A 19,817-nucleotide genomic window follows, 5' to 3' on the forward strand; every position below is an offset into this window, starting at 1 on the left:
GGAAGGTATTTTCGGAAATTGGTGAAAGTAAATATGGCATTTGAATTTCCAGACACGACACAGGAAATGCGGCTATGAATAAGCCAACCATCTGAGAGATAAGGTAACTAAATGCCAATTGGTGGGACGGGGGGGGGCTAGGAATTTGATCATGGTGTGTGTAAGAAAGTATTTTACAGGATGGAAAGTGAAGAAGCCGCCGACAACGACTATGGTTCTGACCACAAAGGCCGTCGACCTGAATGGGCCCTTCAACAAGGCAGTTGTGACCAGCGCTCCAGAAAATTGTATTGAATTTTGTGATGACTGTGATACTTGTGTTGATCCCATGTGGGAACTGGCTGCTGCCTGTATTGATGTTTGTGATGACTGTGATACTTGTGGAAAACCCCTTGCGTGTACTGGCTAACGCCTCTTATGTATTATGAATGATTGGCGAATAGATAGTCTCGCATTAGTAATGGAACGAATTGGAAACGAAACCCGAATCGCAGAACTACAATTGGAAAACGAATTAGTGCATATGCGAACGATGGTGATGCAGAATCAAGTGGCTTTGGATATGTTATTGGCAGAAAAGGAAGGAGTATGTGGGGAAAACGATGAACCTATTGATGCTTGGGATTCTGATAATGATGATTTTAGTTGGGATGATTATACCTGTGATTTAGAAAGTGTAGGTTCTTTTAAAGGTTATTGCTATTATGCCAGCAGTGAGGAGCGGATGGCAAACATGTATCCGGGATATCCGGAAGAACCACCTTCACCACCACTTACACCACCCAGCAATCACATGTACAAGGCTTGATGGCATTGGACGTCGATTGTTTGCCCTAATTCGCGAGGACCACGCCTGCATAAAGAGGGCCCCTAAATCTGGCTGGCAACCGGGTCACACTTACGCCGCTGCGAGGGTGGATTCGGAATCCGGCCGGGCGGCAGCAATCTCTTAACCAGGCGCCGTCGTCGCGAATTATGGCTAACAATTCATACGTTGAATGTTAGACGGCCAGTTAGGGCCGATATCTTTCTTGAGCATGCGTGACGCTGTATCGCGCCTGGCGTGTGACTAATTGGGATGCTGACCACTGGGATATACGGTGTCTTTCCAAGGAGGTGTCTTGTAAAGACAAAGGAAGGAACTGTCAGCCATTGGGGTTTAAACCCCATGACTCAATTGAGTATAACATCTGAAATTATATATCGTGCTTCTGAAAACTGATTTGAACTCAGCTGCAGGCAGAGGCGAGTGGACAAAATGTGGTTTCGAGGCTCGACGTGCAGGGTGGATCCTTAGCCCAGTAAACAAGTCCTTGAATGTATGTGCCAAACAGTAGATAATATGCTCGCGACCCACGTACAGGGAAAACATGTCGCCAAACGCCTTCTTCACAAAGGGAATAATTAATTATATATCTTTGTAGTTTCTAGTATGTCTCCTAAAATCAAGGATGTAACCAACCTCGGGAGAAATATAGACATTACATATCCTTGATTTTTATTGTATTCAGCACGTGTATCCAATCATTCATCTACCATTTAGCCTAGTGTATGAGAATATTTTCTTCGACCTGCGCTCGGGTCTGATATGTTTAGATAAAGAGCCAAAAGGGCTCAGCCTATCCCATGCTTACATCTGTTTGTCCAAGTTTGGCCTTCTGTAGGAAGGGACAATGGGAGGTGTTGTCGTTATGGCCCAGGTTTTGCTATGTCTTTAGCGCAGATTCTTGTCTGATATTTTGCTATAAATGAAATGCCTTTTTACTTATTTTTCAGCGAGTGTCTTGAGAAATTGCCCGCTGCGTGTTAGGCGGCGCATTCTTGAGCCTTGCTCCACACTGTGTGTTTGTAATCGATTTTATTAAACATTGTTGCTCTGATTCTTCTTCTTCTTCCTTCCCATGAGGTCTTCGACCGACACACATAGCATTACATGTACATGCTTAGCTATTGCTTAATTCACCAAGAACAAGACTGGCGTATTTAGAATACGGTATAAGAAACTTGAATACGGTATAAGAAAACAACTTTTTACCTCCGCCACCAAAGCTGGATGGAGGTTATGTTTTCACACCCCTGTCTGTCTGTCTGGCCGTTTGTCTGTCCATTTGTGAACAAAATATCTCAAAAAGTTGTGGACGAAATTTGGCAGAGATGTAGCGTATGTGACAAGGACGGAATGATTAGATTTTGGTGAAGATCCGGATTCAGATCTGACTCCTAGAATTTTCAAAGTGATTCTTCACCATTGAGAGATATGGCCAAAACTATACATAGCAGGGTATCTCAAAAAGTTGTGGATGGATTTGGACGAAATTTGGCAGAGATGTAGCGTATGTGACAAGGACGAAATGATTAGATTTTGGTGAAGATCCGGATTCAGATTCGGCTCCTAGAATTTTCAAAGTGATTCTTCACCATCGAGAGATATGGCCAAAAACTATACATAGCAGGATACCTCAAAAAGTTGTGGATGGATTTGGACGAAATTTGGCAGAGATGTAGCGTATGTGACAAGGACGAAATGATTAGATTTTGGTGAAGATCCGGATTCAGATTCGGCTCCTAGAATTTTCAAAGTGATTCTTCACCATCGAGAGATATGGCCAAAAACTATACATAGCAGGATACCTCAAAAAGTTGTGGATGGATTTGGACGAAATTTGGCAGAGATGTAACGAATGTGACAAGGACGAAATGATAACATTTTGGAGAAGATCCAGATTCAGATTTGGCTCCTATAATTTTCAAAGTGATTCTTCACCATTGAGAGATATGGCCAAAAACTATACATAGCAGGGTATCTCAAAAAGTTGTGGATGGATTTGGATGAAACTTGGTGGACCGATTGGGTGTCTGACATGGACAAATATATTCGATTTTGGTGAACATCGGAATATGGATTCCGATATGAGAATTTTTTTTTTAAGTGATTCTTCACCATTGAGAGATCGGACCAAAAACGATACATAGCAGGGTATCTCAAAAAGTTGTGGACGGATTTGGACGAAACTGGGTGGAGAGGTTGTGTGTGTGCCAAGGAAGAATCGATTCAATTTTGGTGAAGATCCGGATCCAGCTAGTATAATGTTTTAAGTGATTCTTCACCATTGAGTTATATGGCCAACCAGGTAGAGGTATGCTCTCTACTGAGTGCCGTTCTAGTTCATTTAGTAATTATTACCTTCGCAAAAGCGGAAGGTTATGTTTTGATCGCTGTGTATTTATTTGTATGTCTGTGTGTGTGTGTGTATGTTATTCGCATAACTCAAAAAGTATTCAACCGAATTGCATGAAATTTGGTGGGATGATTGGTTATTATACGGGACACATTTGATTAGATTTTGGGAGCAATCGGGTCAAAGGTCAAGGTCAAGGTCACGAAAAGGTCAAAATCGTATTTTTGTTGTTCTGTTCCCTACACTCCCATGCCAAGTACAGAACAGTAGCTGCGGCGAAGGTATGCGCTCTACCGAGTGCCCGTTCTAGTTGCCAGATGCTCTTGGCTGTTGAGCTCTATTTATTTACCTTGGTCCACAGAGGAAAAAAACCCATGATATTTGGGCATGTTGCAGATAGCGACTCACCTGACTGCCGGGAAGTTTCACGATTGGGATTCCGACGCTTTCAATGACCCTGCAGGAGAAAAACAAAGGAATACATCCCGAATGCCTCATCTTACTTGCAACGGAAATGACCACCAAGTGCATAAAACAGCTGATGAATGCAATTGCATATCATTGGGGAAGACAATATGGGAGAAACATATGCACTTCTTAAAATTAACACAAACTCAAAAAAATCATCACAATTGAAGGAAACATTTCAACAGAAAAATAATTCTTACCATTTCAACAGAGGATACGCCAAAGGATCCATCTTCTCCAAACGTTGTTTTATTTGCATGGAAGACCACTTAAAAGAAAAATTTAAAAAGCAATGTTATTTTGTTAGTCTTACATCACGTGAGTCACAGACTCTATGTCTATGACATAGTACAACGGTTTTGGTGAATAATAATATCTTGCTAATATTTATATTAATAATATATTATAATAATATCATATTATATATTAATATCTATACAATAAAATCTCACTAATAATAAATAATAATATTGAATAATAATAAAATAATAAATAATATCAATAATAATAATATCTCGCACATAAACTCCCTCACTCTCTTCAATCTCACTCCTCCCTCCAGGCCTTTAAGACAGCTGTTCACCAGCATCTCTTATCTTCCCCCATCCAAAACCTTGATCTTTTCTACCCCTGTTAATTCACCCCAGATCCACTTTTTTGAAATTCCAACTGCTTTCCTGAAAGTCCGAGCTGTGTCCATGTGTTTTATACCTCTCCCAACCCCCCATCCCCCCCTTCCCAAGCCTCCTCCCCCCAAGCCCTCTCCCTCCCACAGATCTCCTGATGTCCCTGCTCTCCATCTTGTCTCCCGCTCCCTTTATCATATGTTTTATGCTTTATGTGTCAGTTTGTCTTTTTGTAATCAGTGTTAGCTCTTCCACGAGCCTCGATCTTGTATTAAAAAAAAACCAAATAAAAAACGGTTCTGCTGTAATTAGTGATTGAGTGTGGTCAGGTTTCAAATCACTTTGTTAAACCACATTCGACAGCGAAGAAAAACACACTGTGGTAATATGGATCCTCTAAAGTCTAAAAAGCATCATTAAACAACTCCGGTGGACATTTGAATAACGTCTACAAAGATGTTTCAAATCGCTGCTTGTTGGAATTAGCGAGGGGTGCGGCATTCCCGAGAACAGGCTTCATCTTCACGAAGTTGAGAATGTCGTGGAATGACTCGTTATTGAGTATTACACACGACCAGAGATGTAATCATTCATGTCTCGCAACACATGACCACGATTGGCCAATCAGCAGAGGATCCTAACAACGATTCTTCTTCTCGCTCCACCGACAATGCAGTGACTCGTTATTTGGTATTACACATGACCATAGATCTTATCATTCATGTCTCGCAACACATGGCCACGATTGGCCAATCAGCAGAGGATCCTAACAACGATTCTTCTTCTCGCTCCACCGACAATGCAGTGACTCGTTATTTGGTATTACACATGACCATAGATGTAATCATTCATGTCTCGCAACACATGACCACGATTGGCCAATCAGCAGAGGATCCTAACAACGATTCTTCTTCTCGCTCCCCCGACAAGAATATATTGCGGATAAGAAACTTTGGCGCAGGTAGAAGTCATTATTTCGCTCTTTATTTTTCCTTTTTCTTTTCTCTCTTTTTAGCTGCGACGAGCAGCTCTATGAGAGGACCGCGTTGTTGTTCGTGTTGTTGGGGTGCCTTTTTGAACAGCGCATGCGCATACACTCAGACGTGCGTTGGTATGAACATGCGTGCGTTGGTTGGTTGGTTGGTTGGAAGAACATCGCGGACGAAAATCGGGATTTGTTTGAAGAAACCAGAATAAATTTAGCAACAAAGACAACATGAAAGTTTTCATATCAATCTCGTTTCACAGAACTTGACACAAATTAGGTGTAATTAACATAAATATACATGAAAACAATTTGCACAGGGGCCGAGCCTCGGGGATGCTTAGTCCACCAGCAGAATCCCAGCGTATGCAGGTACACAATACAAATAGACATACAGCGGATTGAGAAATACCAAAGAAGCGACCACAGTGTGAGACTTGGCATATAGTCACACTTTACCGGTGAAATACGGTTGCATGGACATTTACCTCAGACCAAAACAGAACAGAAATAACATTCACGTCCATACATTATATGTAATCAGTTGATGAAGCATGTTGCATCGCAAAACAAAGGACAAGACCAGAACTGAAAGACAAAAAGACGCGTATAATTTAATGACTGGTCGAATTTGGTAGCGCATATTGCAACGGATATCCTCATGATTCTACACGTCGCAGCTGGTGACCATACTGTGGTCATTTTTCTCTTTTTTGTCTATGTAGAAGTGAACTCTTGTAAACTACTTTTTGTAAGGCTCACTTATCTGCATCTGGATATGTTTTTGGGTTAACAGCGATTAACAGACTTCGGACTTCCGCTTCCGGTCTTGCCGGCGAGGTTTCGTGTATTCGCAGCTCTCCACGCTCTCCATCGAAATCGAAGTCAAGTAATTGTTCCCATTTGTATTTTCGTTATAACTGTATTTATTTTATGGTGTGTGTACGTATATTGTGTGTCCCGAGGAAGATTTTCGGTGCAAATCTTTCATACCTGTATTGAAAATCGTGTTAATTCATGTCGTGTCTTGAGGCCTTGTACAGTGTACAACCTTGAGGCTTTGTTTTTCTCTCAGCGGTCCGTCGTTTGTGCTCCAATAACTTTCGTTCTCTGTTTTCCCAGTCTTTTCACCCCATAGCCTACTTCCTTGTGTAAATCTCAACTCAAAAAAAACAAGAAAACATAAAAAAACATTTCCTTCTCTGTTCTTATTCTTTGTTCTCATTCGTTTATTCGTTCTTATTCGTTCGTTCGTTCTTCGACCACGTGTTTCTCCCCCATTTCCCCAGATAGTTTTCACTGTTATTAACCTTACAATGTTTACACTTTCCCCTTAAGTTCTGTATTCCGTCGTATATTATAACACCTTTTTCTTCTTCTTCTTTAAAAGGCTGCTTTCGACTTGCTCACCAAATCTATTCATCCCCCAAAAAAAATTCCATCTCCTATAGTGCCTTTTTTCTACATTCCCTAAACTCTCCTGCACTCCATCCTCCATCCAGCGTCCTTAAACATATTTTTGACTCGGTCGCAAGAAACTCATTTTGCAATAAATGTTCGTTTCCCATTAATCGTACACTTTCTAAAATCCAATCTCACCCCTCCCGTCCAAATCTTCCCCATAACCCCTCCCCTCCAAATCTTCCCCATCACCCCTCCCCTCCAAATCTTCCCCATCACCCATCCGTTTCAAATCTTCCCCATAACCCCTCCCCTCCAAATCTTCCCCATCACCCCTCCCCTCCTAATCCTCCCCATCACCCATCCCTTTCAAATCTCCCCCCTTGCCCCCTCCCTCCTAAACTACCCCCTCACACCTCCCCTCCAAGACTCCCCCTCACCCCTCCCCTCCTAGACTCCTCCCTCACCCCTCCCCTCCAAATCTCCCCCATATCCCATCCCTTTCAAATCCCTCCCCTTGTCCCTTCCCTCCCAAACTCCCCCCTAGCCCCCCCCCTCAAATCTCCCCACCCTCATTTCTTCTCAATTTCCCCCCTCTCACTTCCCCTCCTCAAAGCGTCCTCCCCGCTTCTTCCCCCTTCCAACTCTCACCTCCCCCAACCTTCTGCCTCGCTCTTCCCCCTGCTCAAATAACACCTCATTGTGCCTTACCTAATCACCATCAAACCTTTTGTCCGCCCCATCTTTCCCTTTCTCCGAGCTATTCTGAAATCTCTGACACACCTTCAACAGCTCTCCCTACCTCTTCCACCTCTTCCACATCTTACCCTACCCCTCCTCCCCGCTGTTCTGTATCCGATGCTCCCCCTTCCTCTTCATTAACGGTATGGACCTCAAACATCCGGGGCCTTCGTTCAAACTTAACTGATCTCTCCATACAGGTTGCTTCTGTCAAACCAGACGTGATCTGCTTAACAGAAACTTTCCTCCTTCATCATGTCTCTGATTCCTTAGTATCTCTCCCGGGTTACTCCCTCCTCCGGTATGATAGACCTGAGCCTCGTCCTGGAGGTGGGGTTGCTATCTTTATCAAAAACTCTCTTCCTCACTCGCCCTGCACTGCACTCTCTCCACCTCACCCCCAGGAATACCTCTGGCTACGGCTTCCCCTTCGCTCCCACCTCTTGTTCATATGTGTGTTGTACCGTCCACCAAACAGTGATGACTCCATCTACATCTCGCTGTCTGATAATATGGACCAACTTCTATCTACTCAACCCAACTCTCTCTTCCTCATATGTGGTGATTTCAATTGTCACCATGCCAGTTGGCTGGGTGTGGGTACCTCTCTCACCAGCCATGGCTCCTCAGCAAAGGACTTCTGCGACTCACTGGGACTGACACAATCTGTCAATTTCCCGACCTGGATCTCAGTCAACGGAGCATCTTCTCTTCTGGACTTGGTTATGACTAACTTCCCTGAAAATGTCTGCTGCTCTTCTTCTGCTCCAATCGGATCATCTGATCATGTCCTTGTTAAAGTGGACATCTCTCTGACCATTCTCAGGGAGCCTGCTCAGCGTCGACGAGTCTGGCATTTCACTCAGGCCAACTGGCACGGTCTTCAAGCAGCCATCAATCATCTGGACTGGTCTCCCATCTCTACCACCTCTGACATCAACTCATCCTGGGAATTCTTCCAAAGTAAATTGCTCTCTTTCATGCACAGATTTATCCCATCTCGTCTTCAGTTGTCATACCCTTCCTCCCGTCCATGGTACACGGAGTCTTGTGGTGAGGGTGTTGCCCGGAAACAACTTGCCTTCGTCTCCTGGAAAGCAAATCCAACGGAAGGAAATCTCATTTCCTTTCACAAAGCCCGAAACAAGTGTGTGTCCACCCTCAGGAGAGCCAGGAAACAATATCTCTCCGTTCTCAAGACCGAACTCTCTTATCTGTCTCCCTCTTCCAAATCCTGGGGGCATCTGGTCAAATCTGTTTCTGGTGTTTGTTCCCCCTCCATCCCCTCCCTTACCTCAAACGGCTACACGGCTGACTCCGCACGTGAAAAAGCTGAATGCCTCAACTCTGTGTTTGCCTCTAAATCTTGTGTCCCAAACCCATCCCTCTCTGTACCCACCATACCCAGTCATACCCAGCTGCTCCTGGACTCCGTGTCCTTTCCTCCTGACAAGGTGGAAAAGTTTCTGTCAACCCTCGACTCTGATTCTGCAACTGGACCTGACGGCATCAGCCCACGGGTCCTAAAATCCTGTTCTTCCGCTCTTTCACTCCCTCTCTCTGTTCTCTTCACCCTCTCTTTTGCTAAAGGTCAACTGCCATCTGCTTGGAAATCAGCCAACATCACCGCTTTGCACAAAAAAAGGTGCAAAAACAGATCCTAGCAACGACAGACCAATCAGCCTTCTTCCAATTATCAGCAAAGTCATGGAATCCATCATTGCTTTGGATATGAAATCTTTCCTCTTCTCCAATGGCTTGATCTCTGATCATCAATTTGGTTTCAGACCAGGTCACTCTACTCTGGACATGCTGCTTCTGCTGTCTCAACAATGGATGGAGGTCCTCAATGCCAAACAGGAAATTAGAGCTGTCTCCCTCGACATATCACGTGTCTTCAATACGGTCTGGCACCCCGCTCTGCTCACCAAACTCTCCTCCTTTGGTATCCATGGAAATCTCCACGCATGGCTGGCGGACTTCCTCTCTAGTCGGTCAACGTGTGGCCCTGAATGGGTTTCTCTCATCTCCTCTTCCTGTTCAGGCTGGAGTTCCCCAAGGCAGTGTTCTGGGCCCTGTGCTTTTTCTGGTCTTCATCAATGATCTCTCTGACTCTCTTGAAAATCCTCTCTATCTCTTTGCTGATGACTCCACTCTCTGCCGCTCCATTCCTCATCCCTCAGAGCGGCAGTCTGCAGCCTCCTCACTCTCTGCAGACCTGGACAAAATCACAGACTGGACAAACAAGTGGAACATGTCTTTCAATCCTGACAAATCTCACACTCTTACGATGACTCTCCGAAAAGACCGACTGGACAACCCTCCCATCTACTTTCTGAATAATCCTCTCCAAGAAGTTCTGTCACTCAAGCTTTTGGGTCTCACTATCTGCCATGATCTTTCCTGGGAAAACCACATTTCCAAGCTGGCCTCCAAAGCCAGTCGCCGACTGGGCATCCTCCGTCGTGCGAAGTCCTTCCTTGGCACACCTGAGCTCCTCACCACATACAAGGCTTTCATCTGCAGCTCAATGGAATACTGCTCTCCCCTCTGGGCTGGTGCTCCTGCCTCACACCTAGCTCGTCTTCACGCTGTTGAAACCAAAGCGTTCAGAATCATTGGAATCTCCCGCGATGACGCTATCTCCGAGGGCCTTTCACTTAATCACCGTAGGCAGGTTGGTGGTCTTTCCGTCTTCTACCGACTCCTCTCTGGCCTTGCTCCCCCAGCTCTCTCTGGGCTCTGTCCCCCAAATATTCCTGCAGGTCGCACAAGATCTGCCTGCAACCCTCTTATGGTTAAACTGCCAAAATCAAGACTCTCTGCTCACCTTCACTCCTTCATTCCTCTTTTCTCCCGCCTCTGGAGCAAACTCCCTCACTCTCTTCAATCCCACTCCTCCCTCCAGGTCTTTAAAACGGCTGTTCACCACCATGTCTTATCTTCCCCAATCCAAAACCTTGATCTTTTCTACCCCCGCTAATTTCACCCCAAATCCACTTTTTTGAGGTGACTTTTGACGTCTTTCCTGGAAGTCCTTGGTGTCCTTGCGTTTTATACCTATCCTGCCTCCCCCCAGGCCCTCTCCCTCCAAAAACATCTCCCGATGTCCCTGCTCTCAAATGTTGTGTTTGTGTGCTTCCTCCCCTTCTCTCCCAATCTTGTCGACCGCTCCCCTTTTTTATATACTTTGTTTGCTTGTTTGTTTGATTTGTTTGTTTGATAAATGTTAGCTCTTTCACGAGCCTCGACTCTGTATTAAAAAAAAAAAAAAAAAAAAAAAAAAAAAACCAGCGAAAACCCAAATCCTTTCCAGATTCCTTCTGATGACTCCATCTTTACTTATTCGGGTCCTCCTGAGGGCGCCAATGCTGTATTTGGTCTGGTGTTTGTACTGTTTCTGTTGCCACTACCTCTCAAGCGACAATATTCCATGCTTTAACCACTCTCTGATTGAAACACCCCTGCCTTATTGCTCTCCAAACTCTGCTCCCTTTTTGACTTTCAAGCTATTGCCTTGATCGCCAAACATCGAGTTTGATCATCATATAAAGTTAACGGGTGACTTTTCCACGTTACACACAGCAACCAATTTGTAGGATTCTCAATTTAACCCCATATTTCTGCACTCACACTTATTCAATGCGTCAATGATTCGTATGGTGATGCAGTTTTCACTTTCTTGCCGAGTGGATTGTGATCCTGACGTCCATGTGATCCCGACGTGTGCTACCGAAGCAATGCCTTCGTACAGGTTATACTTGGTGCTTTGCGATTGAATTCACAGCATTGTTTTGTCCATCCGTGCTCGACCACACTAAAATACGCAATTTGATGTCTGTCTGTCTGAGGATTTTTGACTGCGATACATTCGGTCTTTACTTATGCAATCTCAACCAAACAAGACAGGAGGACTAAGGGTCACAAAATGAAGGTTGCAGCGACTGAATTTGCCCTTCTCCCCAAGAGACTTTTCCCCGCAAAGGGGGTTGCATGTTAAAGTGTATATCCGTGTTAGGATAGCTTTACCATGACGATTTTAAACGGTAAACAGTAAAAGTCTAATAACAAATGTAACAACAACACTAAATATAATAGCCTAATATTAATGCTCTTACAAAACAATACTAATAATATCCCATCTCTCCAAGGGGTTTTTCCTCCTTGAACAAACGCCATGTTAACGTGTATAAATAGCTTATCGTGCCGTTTTGGTGGGAGCACCCCAACTAGAAGTGAAAATATTATAAACTGCAAACACGTATGATTACCTTTTGAAACAGTCATTCCTGCTGTTTAACACGAAAATGAAAGGGAGGAAACCTGGGATGTGTTTAGTTTCCAAGCAGCTAGCCAGTGCTTGCCAAGCCATGCGTTCCTCAGCAACGGTTTTGAAAAGAGTGCTTGCTCGAAGGCTTAAGCCACTTGGTGAGCGCTGTCCAAGAAATTTGGTAAATGAACACACCCCTGATGTGCTTGAGGACCGACCATACAGTCGTGGCCAAAAATGTTGGCACCCTTGCACTTTTTTCAAATAATGCACTATTTCTTCCAGAAAATTGTTGAAATTAAAAATATTTTGGTTTCCACATTTGTATTTCTTTGGCTTACAGTGGAACAAAACAAAAAAGCTGAAAAAACTATTAAATCTTAGCTTATTCCACACAGAAATCCTAAAATGGCCCGGACAATATTATTGGCACCTTTTGGAAGTTGTTAGAAATAATTAGATTTCAAGCAGGTGATTCTCCTTTACTTTGGAATTGAACTCACCTGTGGTAAGTTGCAGGTGCCTGCAATATAAAAATCACTCATTCAACCAGTTTAAATGGAGTAAAGGAGTCATTCTGCTGTTTTGTGTCACTGTGTGTACCACAGTGAGCATGGAGAAAAGAAAGAAAACCAGAGAATTGTCTGAGGAGGTCAGACACAAGATTGTAGCCAAACATGGACAATCTCAAGGCGACAAGCCCATCTTCAGAGGCCTTGATGTTCCCGTGTCCACCGTACGCAACGTTATCAGGAAGTTTAAGGCCCATGGAACTGTAGCCAACCTCCCTGGACGTGGCCGCAAGAGAAAACTTGATCGAAGATTGCAGCGAAGGATTGTTTTGAATGGTGGAGAAAGCACCTCGATCAACTGCCAAACAGATTCAAGCTGACCTTCAGACTCAAGGTACGACAGTTTCAACTCGAACCATCCATCGCCAACTCAATGAAAGGGGGTTCTCTGGTAGGAGACCCAGGAGGACCCCACTACTGAGAGAGACATAAGAAAGTCCGACTGGAGTTTGCCAAAACACACCTGAACAAGCCAAAATCCTTCTGGGAGAATGTTCTGTGGACAGATGAGACCAAATTAGAGCTTTTTGGGAAAGAACATAATCTCTGTGTTTGCAGAAAACAAAATGAAGACTTCAAAGAAAAGAACACCTTCCCTACAGTCAAACCTGGAGGAGGTTCAGTGATGTTTTGGGGTTGCTGTGCTTCCTCTGCACTTGGTGCCTTGAATGTGTGCATGGCATCATGAAATCAGGAGATTACCAAGGCATTTTGGAGCACAATGTTGAACCCAATGTCAGAAAGCTGGGTCTTCGTCAAAAGGTCATGGGTCTTGCAGCAGCACAATGACCCCAAACACACTTCAAAAAGCACCCAGGAATGGTTCAAGACAAAACGCTGGACTGTTCTGAAGTGGCCAGCAATAAGTCCAGAACTAAATCCCATTGAACACCTGTGGAGAGATCTGAAAACAGCAGTTGGGAGAAGGCACCCTTAAAATCTGGGAGAACTGGAACAGTTTGCACAAGAGTGGCACAAACTGCCAGTGGAGGTGTAGGAAGCTCATTCATGGCTACAGGAAGTGCTTTAACAACCTTTAGAGGCTTTTTTCCCCGCAAAGCAGGGGTTGGCCTTTTTCGGGCATCGTGGTCCCCTTTTTGAAGCAATTTTTTATGGCCAGATGCTCTTCCTGCTGCCAACTCTGTTTGTCACCTCTTGCAGCACACAGGGAATTACCAGTGAACTGGTGCTCAATTTGCCAACCTCAGAAGGATGACAGGCTGAGTCAACCCCCCTGGTGTTAATTCAGCGATCGACCGGGATTCGAAACCAGGATCCTGGGATCCCAAGCCGGCACCCTAACCGCGAAGCCAACACCAGGCTGCACAGGAAGTGCTTGACTGCAGTTATTTTGTCCAAAGGTTGTGCTACTAAATATCAAGTCCAGGGTGTCAATAATTTTGTCAATGCCATTTCTTTTTATTTTCTGATTTAAAGGGATATATTAAGTTCTGAATCAAAAACAAAGGTTCTGTAATATTAACAGTGAAATAAAGAATTGTGGAGACCAAATACTTTTGTCGATTTCAACTTAATTTTAGAAATAATTGTGAGTTATTTGAAAAAAGTACCAGGGTGCCAATATTTTTGGCCACGACTGTAGATCTACTGTAATCTTTAGACCCCAGAGAGGAATGACCGTTCCTGCCGCTCCTGTAGGGAACTGGTGCACTAGTCCTTTTAAATGCTAATCATCAAGCAAGCAAGTACCATTTTAAAAGTCTTTGGTATGATTCAGATGGGGTTTGGACCACCGAGCACTCAGCCTCAAACTCGATGTTCTCACCATTACATTCCACTTAATAACTGCAAAAAGATATTCTTGCTTGGTTATTCTTACAACAAGACATGGTCTTCAAAAGAGCGTGACAGAGATTTTAGAATAAGCACTCGTGTCCTAGATCTTTGACCTTTTGAACCTCTAATCTCCATAGTCGATACTATGCAATGGTATCATCCATCATCGCTTGCTCTTTTGATGTTGCATCTTTATGCTGGTTATTTTATGTATCACGGATTTTAAATGAAAATAAACATTTTGTAAAACTTGAAGCAAGCTTGAGTAAGTCAGGCAAAACTTTTCAAAATCACTTACTTTTGCCATCGTCTTCGGTTTTGGAATTATCCAGAGAGTTTCTCTGAACTTTGCAAGTTTTTTGTTCTGTCAACAAAACAGAATTCAGTGTCAGAATGTGCACATTAAAATTTGATGTCGTCATGAAGTGGATTCAACAATGATTGCATATTGGACCGACGGTGAGAATAATAACTAGAACTGCCGCTTATAACTGCGAGCAGTTATTCCGGGCACCGAACGATGCCCGTTCCAATAATGATGCCATCCTATGCCACACATTCTAATGACGATGCCATCCTATGACAAATGCCATCCCACACCAAACATTCCAAGGACCATGCCATCCTCTTTCGTCATTTCTATCAAACTATATTTCTGGCTAGACGATCCCAATGACTGCCAATTATAACTGTGGGCAGTGATTATTTCTACAGCGGAGCTTCCAAAACGGCGAGCCATGAGGAATGAAGTTTAAGTTTGACATAATAGTTCACATGGTTTGGCAGCCGGATGAGCTACCAGACACACATACAAAGACAGGCACACACATACAGAGACAGAGACAGGGAGAGTCACACACAGAGACAGGCACACAAATAGAGACAGAGACAGTCACATACACACAGAGACAGGCACACACACAGAGACAGGGACAGTCACACACACAGAGGCAGCGACAATCACACACACACACACACACACACACACACACACACACACACACACACACACACACAGACAGTCACACACACAGACAGTCACACACTCAGAGGCAGAGACAATCACACACACACACAGACAGTCACACACACAGAGGCAGAGACAATCACACACACACACACACACACACACACACACACACACACACACACACACACACACACACACACACACACACACACACACACACACACACACACACACACAGGGACAGCAACACACACAGAGGCAGAGACAGTCACACACACAGAGACAGTCACACACACAGAGACAGGGACAATCACACACACAGAGGCAGAGGCAGTCACACACATACAGAGACAGGTGCACACACACACACACACACACACACACACACATTATATGTGACATACTATACATATTATACACACATATTATGCGCGCACACACAAACAGACAGATACAGGCATACACACACTCAGCCACACACTCAGACACACACACACACACACACACACACACACACACACACACACACACACACACACACACACACACACACACTATTCGCGACATGTTATACATATTATACACACATATGTGCATACACACAAACTGAGATGGATACTTTGAGACCTGGGCGGGCTCCACTCCACCTTCTGCAAGCGGTAACTCGTATATGGAGATAACAACCAACGACACACACTCACTCACATTCCCAGGGTGAAAGGCCAGAGTGTTGGGTTTCTTCGGGTGAACAATCGTGGGATACGGGACAATCACCGATGGATTCATTCTGCTTTTCAGGTCACTATATGAAACTAAAGCTGCCGCAAGCAGAAGATCGAGCACCTGCGAGAAATGGACAAAACAGGATTATAAAAGATAGCATGGTCAGGGGGAAACAACTTATTGGCCTTTTTCTTTCGTCTACGACGAATTCGATATGGGCTGTTAACGCCATAACAATGTCCCTCAGTCAGTCAGTCTGCCCTTCCTTCCTTGCTTCCATCCGTGGGTCCATTAACATTTTTCCGTATTCTTCCCTACTCTGCCAAGGTGGCTCAACGGATCGTTTTGAAACTCAGCATGATGATTCATGACGTCGGTGCAGCAAAACATATCATGGAGCCATTTTAAAATTTCCATTCAGGTGGTGAGATTAATTAGTTATATATATATATAATAACCACCTTTAGAGGCCATTTTTCCCCGCAAGCGGGGGTTGGCGTTTTTCGGGAACAGTGGTTGTTGTTGTTTTTTTTTGTTTGTTTTTTTGGGTCCCCTTTTTGAAGCAATGTTTTACGGCTGGATGCCCTTCCTGACACCAACCCTTTTTGCCGCCTTTAACGACAAACAGGGAATTACCAGTGAACTGGTACTCAAATTAGCCGACCTCGGAAGGATGACAGGCTGCGTCAACCCCCCTGGCGTTAATTCAGCGATCGACCGAGATTCGAACCCAGGATCCTAGGATCCTAAGCCGGCACCCTAGCCGCTAGCCCAACACCAGGGTTAAACCCAAGTTAATTAACTCAAAATCTAATCCATGTTTGTGTGGCCATCACATATCGCGAGATTCTCGCACAACACAAGGGGTCTCGTTGCTGTTTAATTTAAACCTCTTAATTTAATTTGATCTCGATCATAATTTAATTTATCCTCTTGATTCAATTTTAACCTCTTCATGTCATTAATAGCTTCTTGCTTTAAAGAACGGGAAAGAAAGGGGGGTGGGAGGACAGAGAGTTGGGATGGGGTTGGGGGGCGAGGAAGGAGGTGGCAGGGAGGGGATAGTCCTTTTTAGTCCTTTTACCCTCAACCCTTAAAACCATTTAATACTATAGACACTATAGACCACAACTACTATTGGAAGGTACCCTTTGGACCTTTAGGCCCCATCGAACCTTTAGACTAGGAGACCGCGTAAGACCATTAAGACCTCTTTAGGCATTTTAGACCCTCTAGATCAGGGGTGGCGAACCCGCAGCTCGCGAGCCGCACGCGGCTCTTAGCCAGCTCTTGTGCGGCTCGCGAGGGGCTGCTCTATCGGTGCATGTTTTTACATTTTAAAATGTATTTCAATTATATAATCAAAATGCATTTGAATATTTGATTATACTGCCAATTAATTTGCCAATATTTTTAAAATAAAAGATAATTTTGTGGTGATGTGTTTGACAGAAATGTCCCACTAGTCATGCATGAGCCCAAACATGAAACACACTTTCGCGCGTAGAAACACCGGAAGTTTGTTAGCTCGGCTAGCACTAGCCCAGCGGCAGTGACCGAATCGCCATGGCAGAGTCAGGAAAACGTAAAGCGAAGCGCAAATATGAAGAGGGGCACAGGGCATTTTTGCCTGAATGGGAGGAATTGTATTTTTTTACGGAGCGAAATGGGAAACCCTTGTGCTTGATTTGCCAGACTGCACTGTCGCATTTTAAAGCTTCAAACCTGGAGCGCCATTTCACCTCACTCCATGATAACGTGGCCCAGGATTTTCCCAAAGGCAGTGAACTTCGCAAGCACAAGGTAAATGCATTGAAACGTCAGTCAGAGAAGCAGACTCAGTTTTTTCGGAAATTAACGAAGCACTCAGACGGTCACATTAGCATCATATCAGTTGGCATGGAACATTGCTCGAGCTAAAAAGCCATACAGTGAAGGGGAATTCGTGAAAACGTGTCTGAGATGTTGTTGCCATCCTCACTCCTGAAAAAGATAGTTTGAAGCGTTCTGTGTCAGAACTGCAGCTGTCACGGCACACCGTTGAACAGAGAATATCAGATATTAACAACTCCATTGAAACACAGTTGCATACGGATCTTGAAAAATGTCGGTATTTCAGCATTGCTTTGGATGAGTCTTCCGACATTCAACATAAGCCACAGTTGGCAATATTTGTACGGTCTGTGTCAGAAGACTGCACAATTAAGGAAGAGCTGCTTGACATTGTGCCGTTAAAAGATAGGACCTGCGGCATCGACCTGAAAAAGACACTCACGACTGTTGTTGAGAAGGCAAATTTGCAATGACCAAAACTAACAGCAATAGCCACAGACGGTGCACCAGCTATGTTGGGATCTGCAAATGGCCTGGTAGGGCTGTGTAAAGCTGACGACCGTTTCCCTGATTTTTGGACATTTCATTGCATCATCCATCAAGAGAACCTGGTGTCTAAGAAGCTGAACTTGGACCATGTCATGAAACCTGTGCTAGAAATTGTAAGTTTTATTCACACTCATGCTCTCAAGCACAGACAGTTCAAAAACCTCATAGCTGAACTGGACGAAGACCTTCTCAATGATCTGCTTCTCCACTGCACTGTGAGATGGCTTTCAAGAGGTAACATGTTTTCCCGTTTTTTTGAACTTTTGTACCCAGTGAAGCTGTTTCTGGCAGAGAAATATAAGGACTATCCTGAGCTACATGACCCCCAGTGTATGTCAGATTTGGGGTTTCTGGTCGACATGCTGCATCATCTGAACAAACTGAATCTAGATCTGCAAGGGAAGTTAAAAATGCTACCTGACCTGGTGCAAAGTGTTTTCACATTTGTGAACAAACTCAAGCTCTTCCAGACCCATCTTCAAAAGGGAGAGCTCACACATTTTCCCTCCTTGTTGAAGGCAAATGGAGAAGCAGCTGAGGTCACAAAAAGGAGCATTTGCACGCTATGCAACACTGGTTGAAAATCTGCAGCAGAGTTTTGAGGACAGATTCTGCAACCTGAAGAAACAACGGCCACAGATCACATTCCTCATCAACCCTTTCACTGCTGAATCGGATTGTTTAAAAGCCCCCTTAGTGGCGGATGAAGCAGCATCCCAGTTGGAGATGATTGAACTTTGAGGATGACAGACTTAAATGTGTCTTGAGAGAAGGAACCACAGGCACAGAGTTTTGGAAAATTGTGCCCACAGACAGATACCCCAGTGTCAAAGAGGCTGCACTCAAGCTAATGTCAATGTTTGGATCAACTTACGTCTGTGAATCAGTTTTTTCTACGCTGAAACAAGTGAAGTCAACACCGCTCTGTTCTTACGGACACACATGTGAAAGAGTTGCTCCGAGTGGCCACAACTGAGTACAAGCCAGACCTGAAAATGATTGTGGAAAACAAAGACTGCCAGGTGTCCCACTGAGATAATAAACGACCTATGAAAACTGTTAAGCTATGTATTATGACATAACCATAATACATATTAATTATTAATTATGTCATTAGGCCTATAAGTTGCTGTTGTAGTGTGAGCATGCAGGTGTTGTGCAGCTCTTTGCAATGGTGTGAGGGTTTTTTTTTGGCTCTTTATGCTGGACTGGTTAGCCACCCCTGCTCTAGATCCATTAGACTCTTTGACTCGTTGACCCTTTGTCACCTGCTGATGTTCATTTCTTTGGATAGTCAGCCAAAAAAGACCTTGTTACCCTCACCTGAGGAGAGGGTATTGCATTTTGAGTCTGTTTGTCTGTCTGTCTGTTTGTCCGCACAGAATAAATATGATTTTCTCTGCAACCGTTGGTCCGATTGACAGGAAATTTTCACCAAAGGTGCAACTCCACCTGTGTAATTTTTTAAATGATAATTATGACGTCATCGGTCACGTGTTTCAGCCGCCATCTTGGAAAAACCGAAAAACTTTGCACCTCGATATCTCTGAAAGTGCTGAATAGAAAAAATTGAGACATGGCTCATTGTAAAGAACTCTCCATGAGGAATAAAATATGTTAATGATGATGTCATAGGTGCCTCCATTTTGACGTCATAATTCGACAAGTACAAAACTTCATCTGATCAAGATGAAATTTATTGA

At 44.0% G+C, this 19,817-nt stretch overlaps 1 protein-coding gene across 2 annotated transcripts in view; it reads right to left on the bottom strand.

The window, feature by feature from the left end:
• Positions 1-19,817, bottom strand: part of LOC137429139 (protein mono-ADP-ribosyltransferase PARP6-like) — a 139,396-nt gene that overhangs the window by 34,996 nt on the left and 84,583 nt on the right. For both annotated transcript variants that reach the window (XM_078779623.1, XM_078779622.1), the window contains exons 18-21: positions 15,715-15,852; positions 14,338-14,403; positions 3,848-3,915; positions 3,588-3,636 (exon numbers count right to left, since the gene is read on the bottom strand). In XM_078779623.1, the coding sequence (XP_078635749.1) occupies positions 3,588-3,636; positions 3,848-3,915; positions 14,338-14,403; positions 15,715-15,852 (321 nt within the window). The remainder of the gene's footprint in view (positions 1-3,587; positions 3,637-3,847; positions 3,916-14,337; positions 14,404-15,714; positions 15,853-19,817) is intronic.

Source organism: Myxine glutinosa, chromosome 6 (assembly GCF_964187855.1).
Source record: "Myxine glutinosa chromosome 6, kmMyxGlut1.1, whole genome shotgun sequence".
Lineage (NCBI taxonomy): Eukaryota > Metazoa > Chordata > Myxini > Myxiniformes > Myxinidae > Myxine > Myxine glutinosa.